The 20,897-nt window shown below is 37.6% G+C and overlaps 1 protein-coding gene across 1 annotated transcript in view; it reads left to right on the forward strand.

Annotated features, from left to right (window-relative positions):
• Positions 1-18,108, forward strand: part of arhgef6 (Rac/Cdc42 guanine nucleotide exchange factor (GEF) 6) — a 30,486-nt gene extending 12,378 nt beyond the window's left edge. Inside the window, 17 exon segments of the mRNA XM_061685173.1 lie at positions 459-553; positions 1,024-1,119; positions 1,388-1,510; positions 4,733-4,871; positions 4,962-5,021; positions 6,832-6,978; positions 8,810-8,896; positions 9,773-9,854; positions 9,992-10,107; positions 10,570-10,749; positions 11,470-11,490; positions 13,592-13,688; positions 14,926-15,002; positions 15,004-15,013; positions 15,108-15,207; positions 16,304-16,358; positions 17,532-18,108. Of these exon segments, the coding sequence (XP_061541157.1) occupies positions 459-553; positions 1,024-1,119; positions 1,388-1,510; positions 4,733-4,871; positions 4,962-5,021; positions 6,832-6,978; positions 8,810-8,896; positions 9,773-9,854; positions 9,992-10,107; positions 10,570-10,749; positions 11,470-11,490; positions 13,592-13,688; positions 14,926-15,002; positions 15,004-15,013; positions 15,108-15,207; positions 16,304-16,358; positions 17,532-17,675 (1,629 nt within the window). The 3' untranslated portion in view covers positions 17,676-18,108.
• Positions 18,109-20,897: the final 2,789 nt, after the last annotated feature.

The raw sequence follows: 20,897 nt of genomic DNA on the forward strand, positions 1-20,897 counted from the left end.
CAAAAATGCAGCTGATTCCATAATACTTTGTCCTATTTGACATGCTTAAGCTTAATTGTATTCCCAGTGATTTTGGTTATAATGCAGAAAACCATGGAAAATGGCTAGTTATCAGCTCGTAAATTCAATTTTTTTTTTATCCTTATATTTGTCCCAAAAAATTTCCCTTTAGTTGTAGCAATAGTCTTTTCACGTGGGTGCTAGTGGCCTCTAAGTTGCACCCATTACTCAGCTAACTTCAGTGATGTCTGTTTAAGGAAACAATCTCACATATTGAACATATTTCTCCAAGCCAAGGAAAGCTAACTCTGACTTTTTAAATAAAAAATGAAATTAGCTAAGCTGTTTAAGTAACAAATTAAAATAAATAAAATAGGAAAATAAGCTTATTCAGAAATGTGACAAACAGCCAAGTCATGAATTCTGATCCACCCTGTCTCGTGCTTCTAATCTTGCAGGTGGTGCAGGACATCTTGGAACACGAGCGAGAGTTCGTCAAAGAGCTGCAAACGCTGTTGAGTGGTTACCTGCGACCGTTAAAAGCCAGCGATAAGTAAGAGAGATGGTAAAGCCACGAAGGCTTTTTCTCACCGTTCAAATATCAAATCAGCCAAGGAATCGTTGTGAATTCAGTCCTGATTATCCTGTAAGAATTAAGTTGGCTGCAAAGTTGTGTACAGTGATTATTTTTATTTTTTTCCCTTCTCAGAATGATACGGAGCCCCTAAAGGGACATGGGAAAAAAAAACAAAAAAAAACTTGTTTCTCATTCTAACGAGAAAGTTTCTCATTCGATCGATTGAGAAACAAGTCCCCCCTCCCCATGTCCCTTTAGGGGCAGTGTAGAATGACAATGCAATGCTATGCAAGTTAATAAAAATAATGAAACCTACTGTATTCTGTATATAGAGAATTATCAAACTGGGTGTTGTTCAGTATATAATTGACAGTAAAAATTGACCGTTACCCATTTTATTTGGATGCCTTTTGAGTTACTTTCCTGTTAAATGTTTGTGTCTGCAGGCTGAGCAGTGCAGACAGTGCCACCTTGTGTGGAAACCTGGAAGAGATTCTCACCTTCCAGCAGGGCCTGTGTGTCTCTTTGGAGGAATGTACAAAGTAAGTCGCAGCGTTTTGATGCATTTCATTTTTGGGGAGGGGCTAATGCTTACTTCATTATGACATTTTACATTCACACGATTTGTTACACCTCCAGTAAGTAATCAAACACAAGCAGCTTTTTCTACTTTGATGATTGCTGGAGATCATCTTTTATAGACATGTAGGGAAATAAAATGTGGATGGCCCCTTTAGGGTTCTTCTGTTTTCTCTTCTTATTGGTCTCACTCGTCACTCCAATCGTCTGACCTTGACTTTGTCATTGCAGAGTCCCAGAGGGCCAACAGCGGCTGGCCGGATGCTTCTTGAATGTGATGTGTCAGATCAAGTCTCTGTACCTGGCCTACTGCTCCAGCCACCCGTCAGCTGTCTGTATCCTCACTGATCATAGGTCAGTGACTGACGTATTTTCTTATACACTATTAATATGTATTTTGTTGTTAATAATTTACTGTATACATAATTTCTCCCATAAAAATTAACCTTTTGAAATGTACTAAAACAGCTATATGCTACTTTCAAATTCTATAGATGTTCTGATCAAGTACATGTTATAATTTGTTCATTTAGGATATCAGGAAATTATAAGGTGATTCCAAAAACAATGTAATTTTTTGCATAGTTGGCACATCAGTGTTGCCATTAACTCTAACTGGCTACAGAATTAAGTACACCCGAATGAGAGCCAAAATCTGTATAAGAATGTCTTCCGTGACAAAAGAGGTATTCATGTAACAAAGTTTATTTTTGTGATTGTAGTATGTAGTTCGGTGGAACTGCACTACATTCTACTGACAACTGTTTCTAATATAGTGGTACCCTAACTTACAAGTTATTCAAGATATGAGCTGACGCTCGACCGATTTATCTTGTCTTGAGTTGCGAGCAAAAATTTGAGATAGTGCTTGAGGGTGGCAGCGAACTTCACGTCAAGTTGCAGTTTGGCTGATAGGTGCTTGCTTGAATCTGTTTATTGCCACTCCCTGTTGAAATGTACTGTCAAAATAAACTTAAACCAGATAATTACACATTGTTTATTTAATCAAACCACATAAACTTTGCTTTATAAAAGTCTGCTAGTGTAATGCTATCGCACAATGCAGAACGCCTCAGATGGGCTAACGAAACTAGCATCGATGTTTGATAATTAAACCTTAAAGCAACAGATTTTTAAAACTATTTTAACGTAAAAAAAATAAACAGGTTGAACACAAACAGTGCAGCAACACATGTAAACAGACAGAAAAATATATTATTTAACCTCTGCAATAAATGACAAATATTACGTAAGCCTATTAAATCAATTAGTATGTTTTTTTTTTTTTAATGCTGTCTGGTGGTCAAGTCATACACACCAGAAGGAGCACAATGTCAGTAGGAATTGAAGCATGATGCACAAACGTTTCAATTCTTAACTCTTTTTAATTATGTTATTACTGTGTTTTTATAAAATATAATACTGGAGAGCGCTATTAATTTAATAAAAAATATGCAACAAAATTTTTTGTTGTATTATATGGGGAGGTGAAAAAGGGAAATATTATTTGAGATACGAGGGTTTGGAGTTATGAGTGTTGTCATGGAACAAATTAAACACAAAAGTCAAGGCACCACTGTATACCTCAATGAGCTTCATGGCAGGGACCTAGCCTAGCCTGTGCAATCAGCTCCCGATAGATAGGTCTTGTGCCTGGTGGATGAGAGTGGACGGGGCAGAACGGCACGACCTGGGACAAAATATTAGAAACACCTCACCGTGATGCGTTGTAGTTCATCACCATTGCAAAATGTTGCAAACTGAAGGCTTTTATTTTTTTATCTGAACGTGTATTTGCATCTCATTGGACGGTGCAAGTGTACCTAATGGTGTGCATGGTTGCAGTATGACTTGAAGCCACTGAGTCATGCTTTCATCCTTAAGTAGTTCACGTAATAAAAGATATAATTTCCACTAGTGGTGAAAGTAATGCCATCTTGAGGATTGGTAGTAATCCTCTATGAAGATTGATATCACTGAGCTGCAGAATAAGTTGACCTACACACAGGAAGCTATATGTTGACAGGATACACACACACACACACACACAGTTGTGGCTTTGCTGCCATGCTAGTAAAGTGGTATAGATAGATACTTTATTCATCCTGTGAGGACGTACAATATTTCATAAATTTGTTAAATGTTTTATATTTTTGTTTTTAAATATAATATGAACTTTAATACATTTATAAAATATATAAATGTATAGTTTTTCTAAATAATTTATATAATTATTCTATTAGATGAAGTTATTTAATTAATAAATTCAACTAAACAAAAAAAAAACCTGACGATTAAGATGTTGCATTGATGTTTACAGCAGTAATATTTGTACAATTAGTGAAAAGTGTGAGGTATAATGTTATATATTCATACATATATAATGACATGATGAATTATAATACGGTCATTATGTACAGTGTATGAAGCATTTGTTGACATGCATAATGTGTGTGCATAGCAGTTCTATTGCACATTGAATCTTGAGAGAAATTAATATGTTAATATAGTCACATATTCTCCGGTCACATTTGATCAATGTACAGTGTATGAAGATAATCATAATTATATAACAGTGGGTAGGATGTTTGTTAATATCCTTAATATTGATTGTACATATGTAATTTACATAACATTATGTCCTGAAAGTAAGTTTTATTTTTATATTTGACAATAAGCACATTTGAACTGGCATTATTAACAATTAAGCTACTATTTTAAAACGTAATTTTACTGTGATGTTGATTCATTTGGGAGCATAAAAGAATGATTCATTTGTTCCACCGTTGTGGGAGAAAGAGACCTCAATGAAGGTTTGTAATCTTTGCCACTTGTTTCGTATTGGGAGGTGTTTGTAATATTGGTTACACTATTTTGCCACATGAAAGGGTAAAACGAGACACCAGTTAAAAGTGAAGTTGTTCCATGAGCTCGAGTTTACTTATAGAATAGACATCAATTACATTAGTGGCAATGTAGTTCTGTGAAAACTTTTCCAATGAGTATTTTCCTGTTACTCGGGGTTGTCAAACATTTTCAGCCCACAAATTACATGTTACTTAGAAAACGGTACCTTAAGTATGAGAAAATATGTGTTACTGTAAAATGCTTTAATTGTTGACATATTGTGCAATTGTTTGGACAATTTAAAACTGTTCATGTGGCTTAATAAAAGCTCTCTGACATTGTCTGGTCAAACTACAACAAGGATAAAGAATTACAGAACGCTTAACATCCACTTGTCAAATTCTGATTAAAATCACAATCAAGATGTGTTGGGATCCCATGCAAATGCTAAGTATCGTTACCACGACGACCAGGGAGCAGCGAAACATGCGGCAAAGCGAGCAGCTACTCAGTCCTGCCAACTTGGTGACAAAATAGCTATATTTAGCCGCAACAAATTTAGATACACCAAATCTTGGTACTTTTTGTTGTTTTACTTGAGGGCCCGAGAGAAGGAGATCAACCCACTATGTCCAGACTGCTAATAAATGTATATATTTTAAGGCTATGAAATAATTACATGACATTAAGCCTTCTGTCACCCCCCCCCCCCCCCCCAACCCCCAACAGCGAGGACCTTGACAAGTTCATGGAGAATCAAGGAGCCAGCGCTCCGGGCATCCTGACGCTGACCACCAGCCTCAGCAAGCCATTCATGAGGCTGGACAAATACCCTACCCTGCTGCAGGAGCTGGAGAGACACGTGGAGGTAGTGATGCGTCCATGTTATAAAAGGTAAATGAAATGTGTTGCTGCACAATTGTCAACCTCATATGTTTGTTTTATATCCTTACTACAGGAAGCCCACCCAGACTTCTCTGACATCGTAAAGGCCACAGCAGCATTCAGGACCTTAGTGGTGAGTGTGTGACATAGCAGCAGCAGCTGTAATCTTAATTCATGCATCGCAGCGCATCATCTTAATGAAATTTCTGTACTGCTTGTTTTATCCCCATGGGATCAACCTGTGATCCTCGCCAGTCATTTCTTGATTATGAGATGATGGCAAGTCCAGTATACTAGGAACCCTTGCACATGTTCCAGACCCACCCACAAAAAGCAGCAATATAGAAAGACTATATAAAAAAAACATTTTTTAAATAGTTAAATCCCTTGCACGCACTTAAACACATGTAAACTTATCAATTGACACTTGAAGTATTCCCTTGGTGGTTATTTTCACGAAATTGCTGCCAAGAAATGGGAGCCTATCGTATGACATCACTTTGAGGAAATGAAAATAGTCTCTCGCTGGCACAAAAAAAACGCTCCAAAGTATGCTTTCTTCAGGCTGTTTATTTGCCACTCTCAGTTGAAGTTTACTGTAAAGCTGACACATAAAACAAAAGGAAATTCAACATTCTATGTTTAAACACTGGGATAACAAAAGCTACAGCTAGGTGTTAACATAACGGAAAAGACCTTAGATGGGCTAATGGAAATTAGCATCATGGTACTGCACTGAAGGTGCGCAACTCTAAATTCGGACTTGCCTGAATACTGTAAAAACCTATCAAAATGCTCGCTTAAAAGTCAGCGATATAACAGGGGTGTGAAATGTGAACCTTGATATACCCGGGGTTCACTGTAACGGGGATTAAAGGAGTTGGCAAATGTTGTTTTTTCTCTTGAAAGGCAGAAAAAAAGTGAAGGTATGCATTGAGATGCCATTTGTAGATATGATGGCGTTAAAACCACATTGAATCCAAGAGCAGTTGACAGTTTCCTCAATGATTTCTTTGTAAGAAAGGAACATGAAATATGCAAATGTTGTGTGTGTGTGTGTGTGTGTGTGTGTGTGTGTGTGTGTGTGTGGGTTCTGATGATGATGTCGGGCGAGCAGACTTGAAGTACTGCTACAGGTCTGCCTACTGCTTTTCCTCGTGTGATCTGCTGTGGAATATGACAACTTTTAGCTTGTCGTTTTTTTCCCCCCTTTTGTTAGTCGGGAGAGACCCTGATTAGCACAGGACAATATAAATTAGTAGAGTAAATTAGTATAACAATTAGGGCTATTTTTTAAAGACAAGCACTAGCACTTATATAAGCACTTTTATAAGGGGTGATTGAAAAATAGCTATTATATTAAAGGAGTATATTAATTAATATATTAATATAATATTTGGAAATACTTCAAATGTATTTTTATTCTATGTTTTGAGTGTTTGTTCTTTATTGTATGACATTTTAATCTGTAATTTTTGTGTAAAGTTTTTTGTGATTGGTAATTAACATATGACATATTAAAAGAAATCAATATGAGAGTAAAGCACTGAGCGTGAGGTTTTATTTAAAATTCAATATGGGAAGGAGAATTGGCTGACAGCTTCTCAAGCCGCCTCATAATCAACTGATTTCAAATTCCAACAAATTAAAAATTTATATGTACTTTAAAATAGGGAGTTACTTTCCAATCACCCTGTATATACAACCGATCAAACGTTTGTGGTCACTTTGAAATATCCTTATTTTTTATTACAGCTTAATAATATTAAATTAATCAAGAAATACAGTCTAGATATTGTTGATGTGGTTAAAAAAGATGTTTTTCTTTTTAAAAAAAAAAAAAAAAAAAAAGAGAGAGAAATCTGACCCTGAACTTTTGAAAGGTAGTGCATGTCTGGTTAGTTGTTGTTTTCCCCCCCAATGTATTTGTTTATCTTCTCTAGACGCAGTGCCAGGACCTGCGAAAGCGTAAGAACCTGGAACTGCAGATCCTGTCGGAACAGGTGCGCAGCTGGGATGGAGACAGCATGAAGAGTCTGGGTCACGTGCTCTATATGTCCCAGGTTCACATGAGGACTGGCTCCAGTGAGGTGAGTGACAACGTGAGGGCCAACTTCTCTTAACCCTGAATTATCACACAATGTGCTTCAATATGGAGTGTGGAAGTTTCCAAAAGGATCTTTGTGTGTAACATCACTAAACAGAAGACCATGAAAGAGCGACGTCGTCTTTCTTGTGGTTTTTCTGTGTCAGGGTCTGGTTTGACTGGGGGCTAGGATGAAGATGAAAGAAAAATGCAGGTTTCAGTGTCAACCACTGCACAAGTCATAATGTTCGCATCATCCTCTTAAGCATATTTCACTGTCAAATCACACACAAAGCGAGCTAGCATTAGCTCGAGCATTGTAGTAACCCCCTTTTATCATGGGGCTACGTTCCTGACGCACCCACCATAGAAAATGAAAATCCATGCTAAATAAAATTAAATAGCTTTACCGCTCCCACAGGGTTTAAATGAATTTAAACTTGTTAAGACACTTTTCTTCAACGTATTCCTTAGTGCCTCTTGCTCTCGCTTTCACAACACCCAAATATTCAACATTCATCATTTTGTATAACAGAGTTTGATATCTTAATGTTGAAAACTCAACAGAGTAGAGCAGGTTTTCCACTGACTACAGTGTTGGCGGTTTGAATCTCTTCTCAGACTGTCCGCTTTTGAAGCCTCCTTGGGCAAGACACTGAACCGTAAATTACCTCCAGGTCGGTATTGTAAATGAGAAACTGTTCTCAATTGCCATACCTAGTTAAACAAAGAATAAATATATTTTTTAAATGTTAACGTACACTGCATTCCAAATTACTGTAATTGCTCGTGAATAATACGCAATCCCCCCCCCCAAAAAAAAATCTTTATAAGGCAATAGTGCATATTATACATAGGGATAGTAAAAGTTAAAAAATTCCTTCATAACAAAATTAGGTGCATTAGAAGGTCTTAGAAAAGACAATTATTTTTAAAATATGACTTTCAAATTTTGCATTTTATTTAGGTTTATGTTATACCAATATAATTTATCTTCCTCTATATTATGGATAAATATATCAATGCATAGAAAGTTGTGCATTCTGCTGTATATGGGTAGAAGACTTCTTGATTTTGGTGTTCGATTTTCAGGGTGCACATTATACCCTCGAGTGTATTACACACGAGAAATTAATGGTATTATGTAAATTATATTTGTCTCTGATTTTCCAAAATAGCTGATACAAATGACAGTTTTTTAAGTCATCAACTGTCAGAATATAATTCAAAGGTGTTTGAACAAACCACTCAAGGATAACATTTTTTTTTTCATTTTGAAAACTAAACGCTCTAAACGCACTGTTCCAAATTATTACGCACTACTGAGTTTCAAGACATTTGATAGGTTTTAAAGAACTGAAAGTACTCATTAATGGGTTGCAATGTAAAAAAAATTGGCACAAATCCGCAAAAGTCTGGCTAACTTTTGCCGATTTGAAAAAGGCCAATATCAGCCGATTAATCAGTCAGGCCCTAATCTTATTTATGCTGCATCTACAGCCAGTAAAGATAAGTGCTGCCTGGCATGTTGCAACACAACATGGTACTACACTGAAGGTGTGTACCTCTAAATTAATTTGGTCTTTTAATGTGTTATGTTTGTTTCTAGACCTGCTTCATATGTAAAGTGCTGTAGGACAATTTCTGTTTTGATTTGGTGTTATTTAAATAAAGTTGAATTTAATAAAATTTTTACATGCCTTTCTATACTTTAAAAAAACACCAGCCTCAGCTTTAAAATCTGCATTACAGCAGGGATGGAAAAGATGAACTGTGATATAGGCAAACCTAGAGAAAATGCTATTTGTGCCATAATGATAATGTGTCTCTTTTAGGACAAAGATGAGCGCTACTTGATGCTTTTCCCCAATGTGCTAGTGATGCTCTCCACCAGTCCGAGGATGAGTGGCTTCATTTATCAGGCAAGTAGCTATGACGCATGATCTGCTCGTACAAAAGCGATACCTAAGATTTTTTTTTCGTGTTTGGCAGACATGTTCATTTAAGCCATGCAACCACATTTAATACAGTGGTGCCTTGAGATACGACTGACCCGATTTTATGAGTTTTTCAAGGCATGAGCCGTTGTTCGGTCAATTTTTACATTTCTTTTTAAATGTTATTTTATTATTTTTTATTTTTTTGCTGTGAGTTGCGAGGAAAATCTTGTGACGTTGTTTGGTGGTAGTGAACTCAACCCAACTCACTTCACAGCAAGCAGCAATTGGCTGTTTGTGAACAATTCTTCAAAAAGATGCTTCAAGCTATTTAATACCACTCCCAGCTGAAATTTACTGCAGAACTAAACATATGACAAAGACACTACTGTGTTTTGTGTATTTAAAACAACCACAGAACTTCCTTAAGCATCTTAAATTGAATACTTCTTCAAAATCATTCGTGCTCTCGTCGTATCAGCGAACAATAATCCCTGAAAGGTAGACGATTGCTTGTAAAATTTGGTTGTCAAATTGCTTTACACCACATCTACCGATTTGACCCTTTTGCTTTATCTTCTAGTAACATCTTGTGTTGATCGCTTAAAAATACCAGCCTGTTGTATACTATACTCTTCCGTCCTACCCTGTGTATGCGGTGTGCAGTTTGGCTGATAGTGAACAGTTCTTCAAAAAGAATCATTTAGACCTAATGTGTCCTTCAAAATCAACAAAATCCAGAACATTTAGTTTGTCGTTGGTTCTTCATCATCGATATATATCTCAGTGGGCAATACAATACAAATGGCTTCTGGTGCTTAACTATGATTTAATGTCTCATATTTATTTTTATCACTTTAGGGACGACTGCCACTAACAGGCACCACTGTAACAAGACTCGTGGAGGATGTGGATATTGCACACTATGCTTTTGAGATCACAGGTTTGTACATATGTTGAAGTGTTGGAGCTATTTTGGATTTCTTTAGCCGTCACTTCTACAAAAGACAGAGGCATTCCCAGAAGTGGATGTGGCCTCTTTCAACTCTATAAATGTGTGTGTGGGTGTGTGTTCCACAGGAAGCATGATGGAGCGTGTGACAGTGTTTTGCAGCAGTGCCCAGGAGCTGCAGGAATGGCTCGAGCACCTGCAGCCATTTAGTAAAGGAGGCAGCCCAGCAGGCACCATCTTGAAGGTTTGCGCTTGAGAAACCGTTCAGCCGTTTATTGAATAGGACAAACATTCAAACACGCAAATACAAAATGAAAACATTTGCAAGAAACATGGAGTAGGCGCTTACACTAAACTAAAAGCGTGGTAAACGGCCGACCTCACTAGGCCACGTCCCTTCGAGACACACATCAACACACCTGTGTTTAAACTGTAAATATTCCACAAACCATGATCCCAAAACACTATAATTTCAAACTCATCTTACAACATTACCCTTTTTGTATGTAACCAAATAAAGCACTTTATGAGTCCTCTTTGTGAGTGATATTTAGATGAAATTTACTTAGGACTTCTTGCTCAAAGGTCAGCACATGCATTTAAAACACCTCCATGTAGCACAAAATGGATGCCACACAAAACTAATGCACACTGTGTGGAGAACCTTCATCGACTGTACTCTTCTGCGTTTGTTTCTCCCATACAGACTGTGGAGGGAAAGCCTCTTAGCATGGTGGGCACCCCTACCCACTTGTCCCACCTTGGCAGCTTCAGCGCCCTCAGCCGTGGGCCCCTGGAACCACCAAAGATGAGCAAGCCCTGGTCACTCAGCTGCCTGCGCCCAGCGCCTCCCCTCAAACCGTCGGCCGCACTGGGTTACAAAGAGGTAAGAGGTTGGAGAGCAGGGGTGGGCAAACTTTAGTGCTCACAGGCCACGTTTGATTTTTAAATCGGACTTGATGAGCCAGGCCATAAAATAATTCTTGCTCATTTTTAAACTCGTTACTTATAAGGAAAAAAGTTAGTGTATATTAAATATGTAAAATATTTTATTTAAATAATACTATAATAAATGCTTTATTTTAACTTTTATTATTTCAATCAATCAATTTATATTTAGATGAATGAATACAAAATATTAAGCAGATTTCAGAGTCAGAATCAGCTTTATTGGCCAAGTACGTTACAAAACACACAAGGAATTTGTCCCATTCAACTAACCAATGTTGTGGAAAAAAATTGCTAAATAGTTTATCTTAATATTAAAATGGTTCTTGCTCACTTTTAAATGTTATTTATTTTTGCAGCATTAACAAACCATTTATTTCTTTTGCATGTGCTCCTTCTACTTGCATGACCGCCGTCCGTGAATCAAAATGCTGTCAAACGAACTGAATCAAGTTGAATCCACATTTGGCATGTTTTAGTCCCACAATGCATTTATTTCCCTTCTCTCCATCTCGTCACCACCATAAACAATCCAGCCCAAAAATGTGGAGGGTGTTTCTGTGGTGTGCAAATGTTGACACTATTAACTCTGCACTGCACTTTCTCCCGTCATATTTTTACGCACTTCTTCTCTCTTTCTCCACTGTGTCTTCTGTAGAGGATGTCTTATATCATGAAGGTAAGGTTAGATTCCTGTGTTTGTGTATGTGTGAATTTGTGGGGTATTGTGTTTGTAATCCCGAGTGTTGAACTGACATCGCTCCTCCTCCTTCAACGTGGTTTCCTGTGAAAGCCTGCACGTCTGCTGTGTTATTTCCTGCACTGAAATGCTCCATTCAAGAGCAGAAGCTACACCTTTTGGTTGCTGTTATAGTTCTAGAGATTCCCAAGAAGAAAAACGTTTTTTTTAGAATTAGAATCACATTTATTGGTCAAATATATTAAAACACACACATAATTTGTGTGCAACACATGCAGGGAGAAAATATGAGAGCGCTAACAGGGATCAATTCTTTATCCTCGGTGTAAAATGCCTTAATACTGCAGCTTACTGAGTCACTTAGTTGTGAGCCTCTTTTTGTTTTATGATTATCTGCATTAGGGCTGGGCAATTATGGAAAAAAAAAATCATGATTATTTTGATCAATATTGAAATCACAATTTAAAATCACAATTATTCATTGACTTCATTGTTTTTATTCAACTACCAAAACTCAATTTTAAATTAACCCCCCAAAAAACAAGCAAAAAATAAATGAGGAACATGTAAATGAATAATATATTTAAGTAATAGGAATTAAAAACAAATAAGATGCATAGTTCCCAAACGATTATTGAGTGTTGTTAAAAGGAAAGGTGATGTAACATAGTGGTAAACATACCAGCTTTCTTGGAACGTGTTGCAGGCATCAAATTCAAAATGAGTGAATATTTGCAAAAAACCTCAAGTTTATCAATTTGAACATTAAATATCTTGTCTTTGTATTGCATTGAACTGAATATAGTTTGAAAATAATTTGCACATGGTCTTTGTTTTAATTTACGTTTTACACGTCCCGACTGTAAATCAGGTTTGTAACTCGTTTTTAAGAGATCAGAAAGAATACAGTATATGCTGGTGAGTATTGTTATATTACCTGTTTGTATGTTTTACTGCAGTGTTAGTGTGAATATTTGTTATTTGAAGATTAATCCCTCCTTTTACTTCTAACGCAGATTTTAGTTAGCCCTTTAAATCGCGTTTTCCATTGAGTGTTGGCATAAAGTTGGCTATGTTTCTAGAACTAAGTTTGTGTTCTGTGTAAATATACAATGTGTGTAATTATTTTTATTTTGTGTTTGGTTTTACAGTAAACTCCAACTGGGGTGTAAATAAACAATTTAGCTCAGAGAATACAAAATAACATGTCACAGGCTTGCTACAAGCCAAACAGGTGCATTCAGGGTGCTTTTACAACACCAGAACTTGCAGAAATACTTATTGCTCCATTCGGCACATTAATTATTTAAAAAAATATATTATTATAACGTTTTTGTGATGGTGAGAAGCCAAAATCGAAATCAGGATTACGTTTCAATTAATCGCCCAGCCCTAATCTGTATTATACTGACCCCAGTGGCCGAGTCGCGCACAACAGAAGGGGCACAGTGTCGATGGGCATTATGAAATCATGATGCACAGTTTTTAATTCTTTACTTTCTTTTTAATTATGTTGTTACTTTTTTTTTTAATAAAGTACAATACTCTAGAGTGCTATGTTTCTTAAAAACAAATGTTAAGATTTTTGTTGGTGGCTGAAATAAATAATGGCATTTCCATTTTTCTCAATGGGTAAAGATAATTTAAGATACAAGTGATCATGGAGTCATCAGTAACTATGATTTTTCAGACATTAAACTTTCTTCAAACAAAACAAGTTGTGTCAATGTTAACTCTCACTTCCTTCCCATTGCTTTGCAAATATGTCGTCCATTGTAAAGCTTTTGTGTTTAATTTCTTTCCTGCACTGACTCTGTGTGAAAGGCCTTTGACGTGATGATACATTGAGGAAATGTGGAGTTGATTTCGCTACAAATGCGTTATCGCTGCAGGGCTACAGAAAAAGGGTTTTATCATGGTGTGAATACCTGCCCGCTTTGGTCACAGCCGTCGCCATGCGCTTGCTGCGTTTTTGTCCTTTAAGTCTTTGAGAGCTTGTGCATTGATTTGGTTGGAGTCTTGGCTTCTTTTCAGGGGAGCCTAATGAGAGTCACAGACTTTCCTCTATTCGCTCCCGCAGGACTCAAGCAAGAGCCCGCGGCCCATGAAGAAGTTCCTGCCTGGAAATAGGAAGAAGGACAGGAAGCCTTCAGATGACGAGGTTCACACGAGGAGAAGTAAGAATTACTAACTCTTAAAAAAAAAAAATTAAAAAAAATTATTTATTCTTAATATTTTTTCCTGTAAGAAATAATGAAAATTGAATGGATTCAGGCAGCACAATTAATGAGTGGTTAGCATGCCTTCGTCACTGGTGTAAAATTTGGGGTTTGACTCTCGGTTTCCTCCCGTGTGGAGTTTGTATGTTTGCTGGATTTAAAAAAAAAAAATTTGGGGGTTTATGTTTGTCGATGTACAATGGTGCCTAGAGATACGAGTCACCAGATTTAGGATTTTTTTTTCAAGATATAAGCTGTTGTTCGGTCGGTTATTTTTGTATTTTTAGTTAGATTTTTTCATTGCAAGCAAAAAAAAAGACGAGAGCAGAATGTGTACATGATGCGCATTTCTGGATTCTCACAGCGACAATCAATGAAGTTAACATGCATGTTTTTTGGAATGTGGGAGGAAGCCAGAGTAACCCGCAGAAGACCCACGCAATCACGAGAAGGACAAGCAAACTCGCATCTGAAGTTCAAACTCCAAACCTCAGAACTGCGAGGCAGACACACTAACCGCTAGGTCCACTATGTTGGCGTAATTTTGACTATGACTCATTGTATTTCTATAGCTGGTTAAAGTAACACTACAGTGAGCCTCCATTTATCCATCCATCCATTTTCTTTCGCTTATCCGGGGTTGGGTTGTGGGGGTAGAAGCTTTAAAAGGAAGCCCAGACTTCCCTCTCCCCAGCCACTTTCTCTTTTAACACTCATAGCAATCGTAATTTGGATCAGTGGCAAATTGTACTCCTCCATAAATGCCAACATTGTGCAAATACAGTACTTAAATTTTGTCATTAATGTATTACAGTGTGGGAACCAAGTCCTGACACGAATAGCAAAAATCTGTGTATAATTGATGCCCCATCTAACTCCTTAACTCACTTCAACATAGTTCATTGGCACCAAGATGCTACAGAATGGTGCCAAAGTAATTTTATTGACCTTTATTTGGTCTTGAGTAAATGCGGAACCACAAATATGGAGTTCACTGTATACACTTAGAAATGAAGGACTACAATGGTAGCCGGTGTGGATAATGTGAAATATTGTTCCTCTATTCGCCCCCAAATTTAATTTACCAGCTGCCTGAATTTTTGTGTTTGTTGTTGATGTTGTTTTGTTTTTTGTTAAGGTAACAAAAATGTTAAAAGTATATACTTGGCGGAGCTAATCGGAGAATTGTGTTCAGGCACAGTGGCTCTGGAGGAGGACGCTCAGATCCTGCGGGTGATCGAGGCCTACTGCACAGGAGCAAGCTCTCACTCCTACCAGCACACGTTTGTATTCATCTCCTATCACGACACTTTTTTTGTGACATTCTGCTGGCTCACACGAGCATGAATCAAACTGTGTTTGTGGACGTGTGTGTAGCTGTGCGTAAAGAGTGTGGGCCTCAGGTGCTCCTTCCTGAGGAAGAAAAAATCATTGTGGAGGAGATGAAGAGCAACGGGCAGACAGTCATTGAGGAGAAGTAAGCGCATGCCGATCACGGCACATCGACCGACCTCTATTTAGCGATCTCTATCTCGCTAGCCCACTCTGGCTGCCTCTCGCGTTCTCTCTGTCCATCACTTTATTTCTATCTGACTGTCTCTTTAATATCTCTTTCTCTATATATTCTCTGTCTAGCTATCCATATCTCGTGAGCTCTATCCCTGTATCCCTCCGTTTCTATCCAGTAATCTATCTTGCTCTCTCTCTCTCTCTCTCTCTCTCTCTCTCTGTCTCTCTCTCTCTCTCTCTTTCTGACTGTCTCGTTTTTTTATGCAATATCTGTATCCTCTATCTATATCCCTCTATCAAAATCTATCTCTATAGCATTGCTGAGTTTTGATGAGGCATTGTTGTAACACTGTTTTTATTGAGATTGGTTGTAGTTTGCAGTGTTGTAGGACTACACTAAATACAGAGGCTTCTAATATTTTGACCTTCACAAAGCCAAAATAACTCCACACTGCCAAACTTCGGCCCTTTCTTGTCACCGATATCATCCGTTGAGCCTGCTGTTGTTTCTTCAGAGGGAACCCCCCCAGCACTCGCCCACGACTGCAGCAGTAGGCTTCAAATGTTAGTGTTTTGCTGCGAATGTGCTGTGTGTGTAACTCTGACTTGCCATGTTTCTACTGGCGCCACATGATTGGTTCAGTGCTGAGAAACTCGCATTATTATTGGCTATTCATATTATCTGTCAGAACATGGACGGACCGTTGTAGCCATAGCCGCTAAACAGCGAGACTGATACGCGCACAGAGCACTCCACCTCGTCGTCGGTGGCTCATCTGAGCTTTATCCAGAGGAGCGTGCACTGGCTGTGTTGTTTTTTTTTTTTGCGACATTACAACTTCATGTTCTGGCCACAAAAGTCTTAGGGGCCGAAAACCGAAAATGCAGCTTTGGGCCAGTTTTGCTGCCCGAAAATTCGGTGCACCACTAATAATTAGTAAAATGACCAGGAATTTCACAATTTTTGAGACTATCATTTTTGGCCAATCTGTTCACATTGGTAATATTATCCACACTCAAAATGGGTACAGTGATAGTTTTTTTTCTTCTTCTTTTTCTTCCAGGAGTCTGGTTGACGCGGTATATGCTTTAAAGGATGAGGTCCATGAACTGAAAAAGGTATTAGTCTCTCTAATTGTTTTGATTTAACATATTAGCGTTTACATGTTTATTGTTGTGGTTTGTGGTGGTTAATACACTAACTGCACTCTATTTCATGCAGTGGAACCCAATTGACGTTAATGGAGTCTTATTTTCCACAAATTTTCCCACTGGAAAAAATGCACAGTTTAATTAATTGGTTCTGTCTTCAAACTATCATAAAATCTTTAACTACCTTGGTGCCTTGAGATGTGAGTGACCCGACTTAAGGTTTTTTTCGAGATAGGAGCTGTCATTCGGCCGATTATATTTTGTTTTATTTTTTGCTTTGACTTGCGAGTAAAGCATAGAGAAACAACAAGTGCTGTATGGTGGCAGTGGACACAACTCAACTCACTTCACAACAAGCAGCAGTTTGGCAGATAGTGAACAATTCTTCAAAAAAGAGACTACATGCTGGTTTTTTTCCACTAGCTTAATGCTATTGCATAATGCTAAACGCCATAGATGGGCTAAAAAATGGCATTGGTGTTGCGGTGTTATAACACTTTTAGCAATGGATATTTGAGCACAGTTGGTGGACCAACACATGTAGACAGACATAATAGCAATACACAGACAGGCTTTCTTTATCCTCTGCAAAGAACAACAAAATAACTGCAGCTGACTGAGGAGCTGTGACCACCTCCATTTATATCCGTTTTCTGTATTATACTGCACCTAGGCGGCCAAGGTGCATGCACCAAAAGGAGCAGCGCAATGTCCTTTTGAATTTAAGCCAAAAAAAACTAATTCTCATTTTGCATTATGGAATATTTTTTTATATAAGGAACAGTATTATATAGTGCTAGTTTTCTTATTAAAGTACACATTGCAAAATATATATATATTCTTTTGCAAGGCTGGAACAGATTAATAGCATTTCCATTCATTTTAATGGGGAAAGATGATTTGAGAATTGTGTTTTGAATTACGAGTGTGGTCACAGAATTCAATTTAACTCTTATCTCAAGGCACTATTTACAGGTATTTTTTAGAGATAATGTATATTTTTCCAGAACGTTTGAACAGACTTTGCAGTTTTTCCACTGTATGCCGGTAACTTTCTCAACATGACCGAGACAAAAAAAAAAGCATTGTCAACATCTCATCTGTCATGTCTTTTCTCTGTGTGTGTGTGTTTTGTAACAGGAAAACAAATGGATGAAGCAGTTTCTGGAGGAGGAGCAAAAGTCTCGCAAAGAGCTGGAGAGAGTGGTGAGGAAGCTCGCAAAGCAGAAGAATGACTGCACGTGGGACGACGGTGGAGGAGGCGGCGGTGGCGGCGGCCACTGAACGCACAACACGATGTGTGTGTGTGTTTGTCTTTCTTTGTATGAATGTGTGTCAAGGTGCAGTATGTCTTCGAAGAGGTGTACGTAAAGCCACAAAAGTTGCGGCACAGTCTAAATGTATATAGCTCTTACTCTGACAGTGTTTCCCAATCTTTATTGAGCCAAGGCACATATTTTACAGGAGAAAAAACATGTCAAGACACACCACCAAACAAGAATGTCACAAAAAGCCTTTACAGAATACTGAAATAATGATGATCATGACTCAATTTACTCACATATGTACTTCGTATGTAATGTGGGCTTTTTTAGTAGCTGTTACAGTGAAACCCCCGCTATTCGGGGACCAAGCTCCCGCAAATAACATACAAACCCCAATTCCAATGAAGTTAGCACGTTGTGTAAAATGGAAATAAAAACAGAATACAACGATTTGCAAGTTTTTTTTGTATCCTTTATTCAATTGAATACACTACAGACAATATATTTAATGTTCAAACTGATAAACTATTGTTTTTGTTTTGCAAAGTTTCACTCATTTGGAATTGGATGCCTGCAACACGCTCCCAAAAAGCTGGGACACCTTTCCTTTGAAGAAAACTCAATAAGCGTTGGTGAACTGAGGACACTAAGTGTTGAAGCTTTGTAGGTGGAATCCTTTCCCATTCTTGCTTGATGTACAGCTTCAGTTGCTTAACAGTCCGGAGTCTTCATTTTCATATTTTGCGCTTCATTATACGCCGCACATTTTCAATGGGAGACAGGTCTGGACTGTTGGCAGGCCAGTCTCGTACTCAGTCTTTTACTATGAAGCCACATTGTTGTAACGTGCAAAATGTGGCTTGGCATTGTCTTGCTGAAATAATCAGGTACGTCTCTCAAAAAGACGTTGCTTGGATGGCAGCATATGTTGCTCCAAAACCTGTATGTACCTTGAACAACTGAGCCTTTTGGGGATGCTCCTTTTATACCCAATAATAACACGCACCTGTTTCCAAGTAACCTGTTCACATGTGGAATGTTCCAAACTAATGTTTTTTTTTAGCATTCCTCAACTTTCCCAGTCTTTAGTTGGAACTTGTTGCAGGCATCAAATTCAAAATGAATGAATATTTGCAAAAAAAAAACTGTAAAATTTCATCAGTTTGAATAATAAACATTGTATCTTAGTGTCGTGTATTCAATTGAATATAGGTTGAAAAGGATTTTAAAATCATTGTATTCTGTTTTTATTTACATTTTACACAATGTCCATTGGAATTGGGCTTTGTAATTGATGTATCCAAACTGTTGACTGGTAGTTTGTCTAAATTGAAACCCTTAACTCACTTCAACATACAGTGCCATGAAAAGTTATAGGCCCTCTTCTCAAATTCTTACATTTTTGCACTTTGCCCATTTTAATGTTTAAGATAATCAAACAAATATAAATATCAGACAAATATACAGTACTTTGCTCCTTCAGGACTTGGACAACTTGCTGTGATTGGTGGAAAAATAAAGTCTGCTCTTGAACAGAAAATCCTAAAGCAGAATGTTCAGCCATCAGTTTGTGTCCTCAAGCTGAAGCGCACTTGGGTTCTGCAGCAGGATAACAATCCGAAAAACATTAGCAAGTCAATGGCTGAAAAAAAACTAAATGAAGGTTTTGGGAGTTGCCTAGTCAAAGTCCAGACTTGAATCCTATTGGAATGCAGTGGCATGACCTTAAAAATGCCGTTCATGCTCGAAAACCCTCAATTTCTGCTGAATTCAAACAATTCTACAAGGAAGGTTGGGCCAAAATATCTCCAGAGATGTGAACGACTCATTGGCAGTTATAGAAAACACTTATTTCAGTTGTTGCTGCTGAGGATGGCCCAACCAGTTATTAGGTTTAGGGGGCCATTACTTTTTCACACATGGCCAGGTAACATTGAGTAGTTGTTTTTCTTTAATAAATGAAATAATTTAAAAACAGCATTTTAATTTCACTTGGGTTATAGTTGTCTGATATTTATATTTGTTTAATCATCTTAAACATTAAAGTGGGGAAACTATCCCAAAATTTGAGACGGGGCCCAATACTTTTTCACTGTGCTGTAGTTCCTTGATGTCAAGATGGTGGCAAAGCACCATTTTTGTCTCAATAAAACTCAACTCATTTTAACATAGTTTTTTTTTTACACCGAGATTCCTCAAGATAACAGCAAAGCACTTTCTTGACAAAATGAAACTCCTCAACTCAAACATAGTTTCCCGACCCAAGATGGTTGCAGAGCACTACTTTTGTCTAAATGAAGCGCTTCAAGTCACTTCAACATAGTTCATTGACTCCAAGAAAGCACCAAGGTGTAGGTGAATTTGCAACTGTCGAACTGCGGGGGTTCACTGTGTTCGGTTGTATGAATGGCAACAGGTAGATACACAGGCTACTTGTAGCTTTTGCCATTTAATGGAAGAACATTTAATTGTTCTCCCTGTCACTATTTGTCGTTAGCATAGAGGAATGACCAAAGACACATTATTTGTGTTAATAAACAATATTGTTTGACCCCGTTAGTTGAAATTGGATAATTTCTCATGGCATTATCTCTGATGGTGCAGTGGTTGGGAATCACTGTAACCGCTATATGTAACGTTAGCATAGCTATCCATTGAAAAGCATCTCCATACAAAAAATGTTCTTGTATTTTTTTTTTTTGTTTAAAATGCATTGCTCTTCATTGGTTGGACACAACCACACCACACACACGCGTTTTCACACCCGTCGCCTGTCTCGCCGAACGCCACTGTGAACTGTTTTCAACCAGGAAGTGTAATACAAAAAAAAGCTCATGGCCACCTTTTTTTTTTTTTTTTTTTTTTTTTTCTTTTTTAAAATTTTTTATTTTTAAAGCTTAAGTTTGAAGAGGAAGCTATCTGGTCCACTGTTGGTGTGCGCTTCTGTTACCATGGCAACGATTTCTGCCCTTTGCCATCATTTGTTTGTTGTGCTGTCAGGACATCGATATATTAAGCTATGGACTGTACATTTAATGTTTTTATTCATATCAGAGTTTCCCCTTAACAGTGTTAAACGTGTTTCATTTATTAAATAGCTGCATGAATGAATATTAATGCAGGTTTTTATTAAAAGAGCCACATCTCACGTTGTGATTATACTCAAACAATAATATTAAGATAATCACATTTATAGCCCGATGCTGAACAAACAGATGAGTACGAAAATAATACTTCCTAT

The sequence above is a fragment of the Phycodurus eques genome, chromosome 9, assembly GCF_024500275.1.
Source record: "Phycodurus eques isolate BA_2022a chromosome 9, UOR_Pequ_1.1, whole genome shotgun sequence".
NCBI classification, from domain to species: domain Eukaryota; kingdom Metazoa; phylum Chordata; class Actinopteri; order Syngnathiformes; family Syngnathidae; genus Phycodurus; species Phycodurus eques.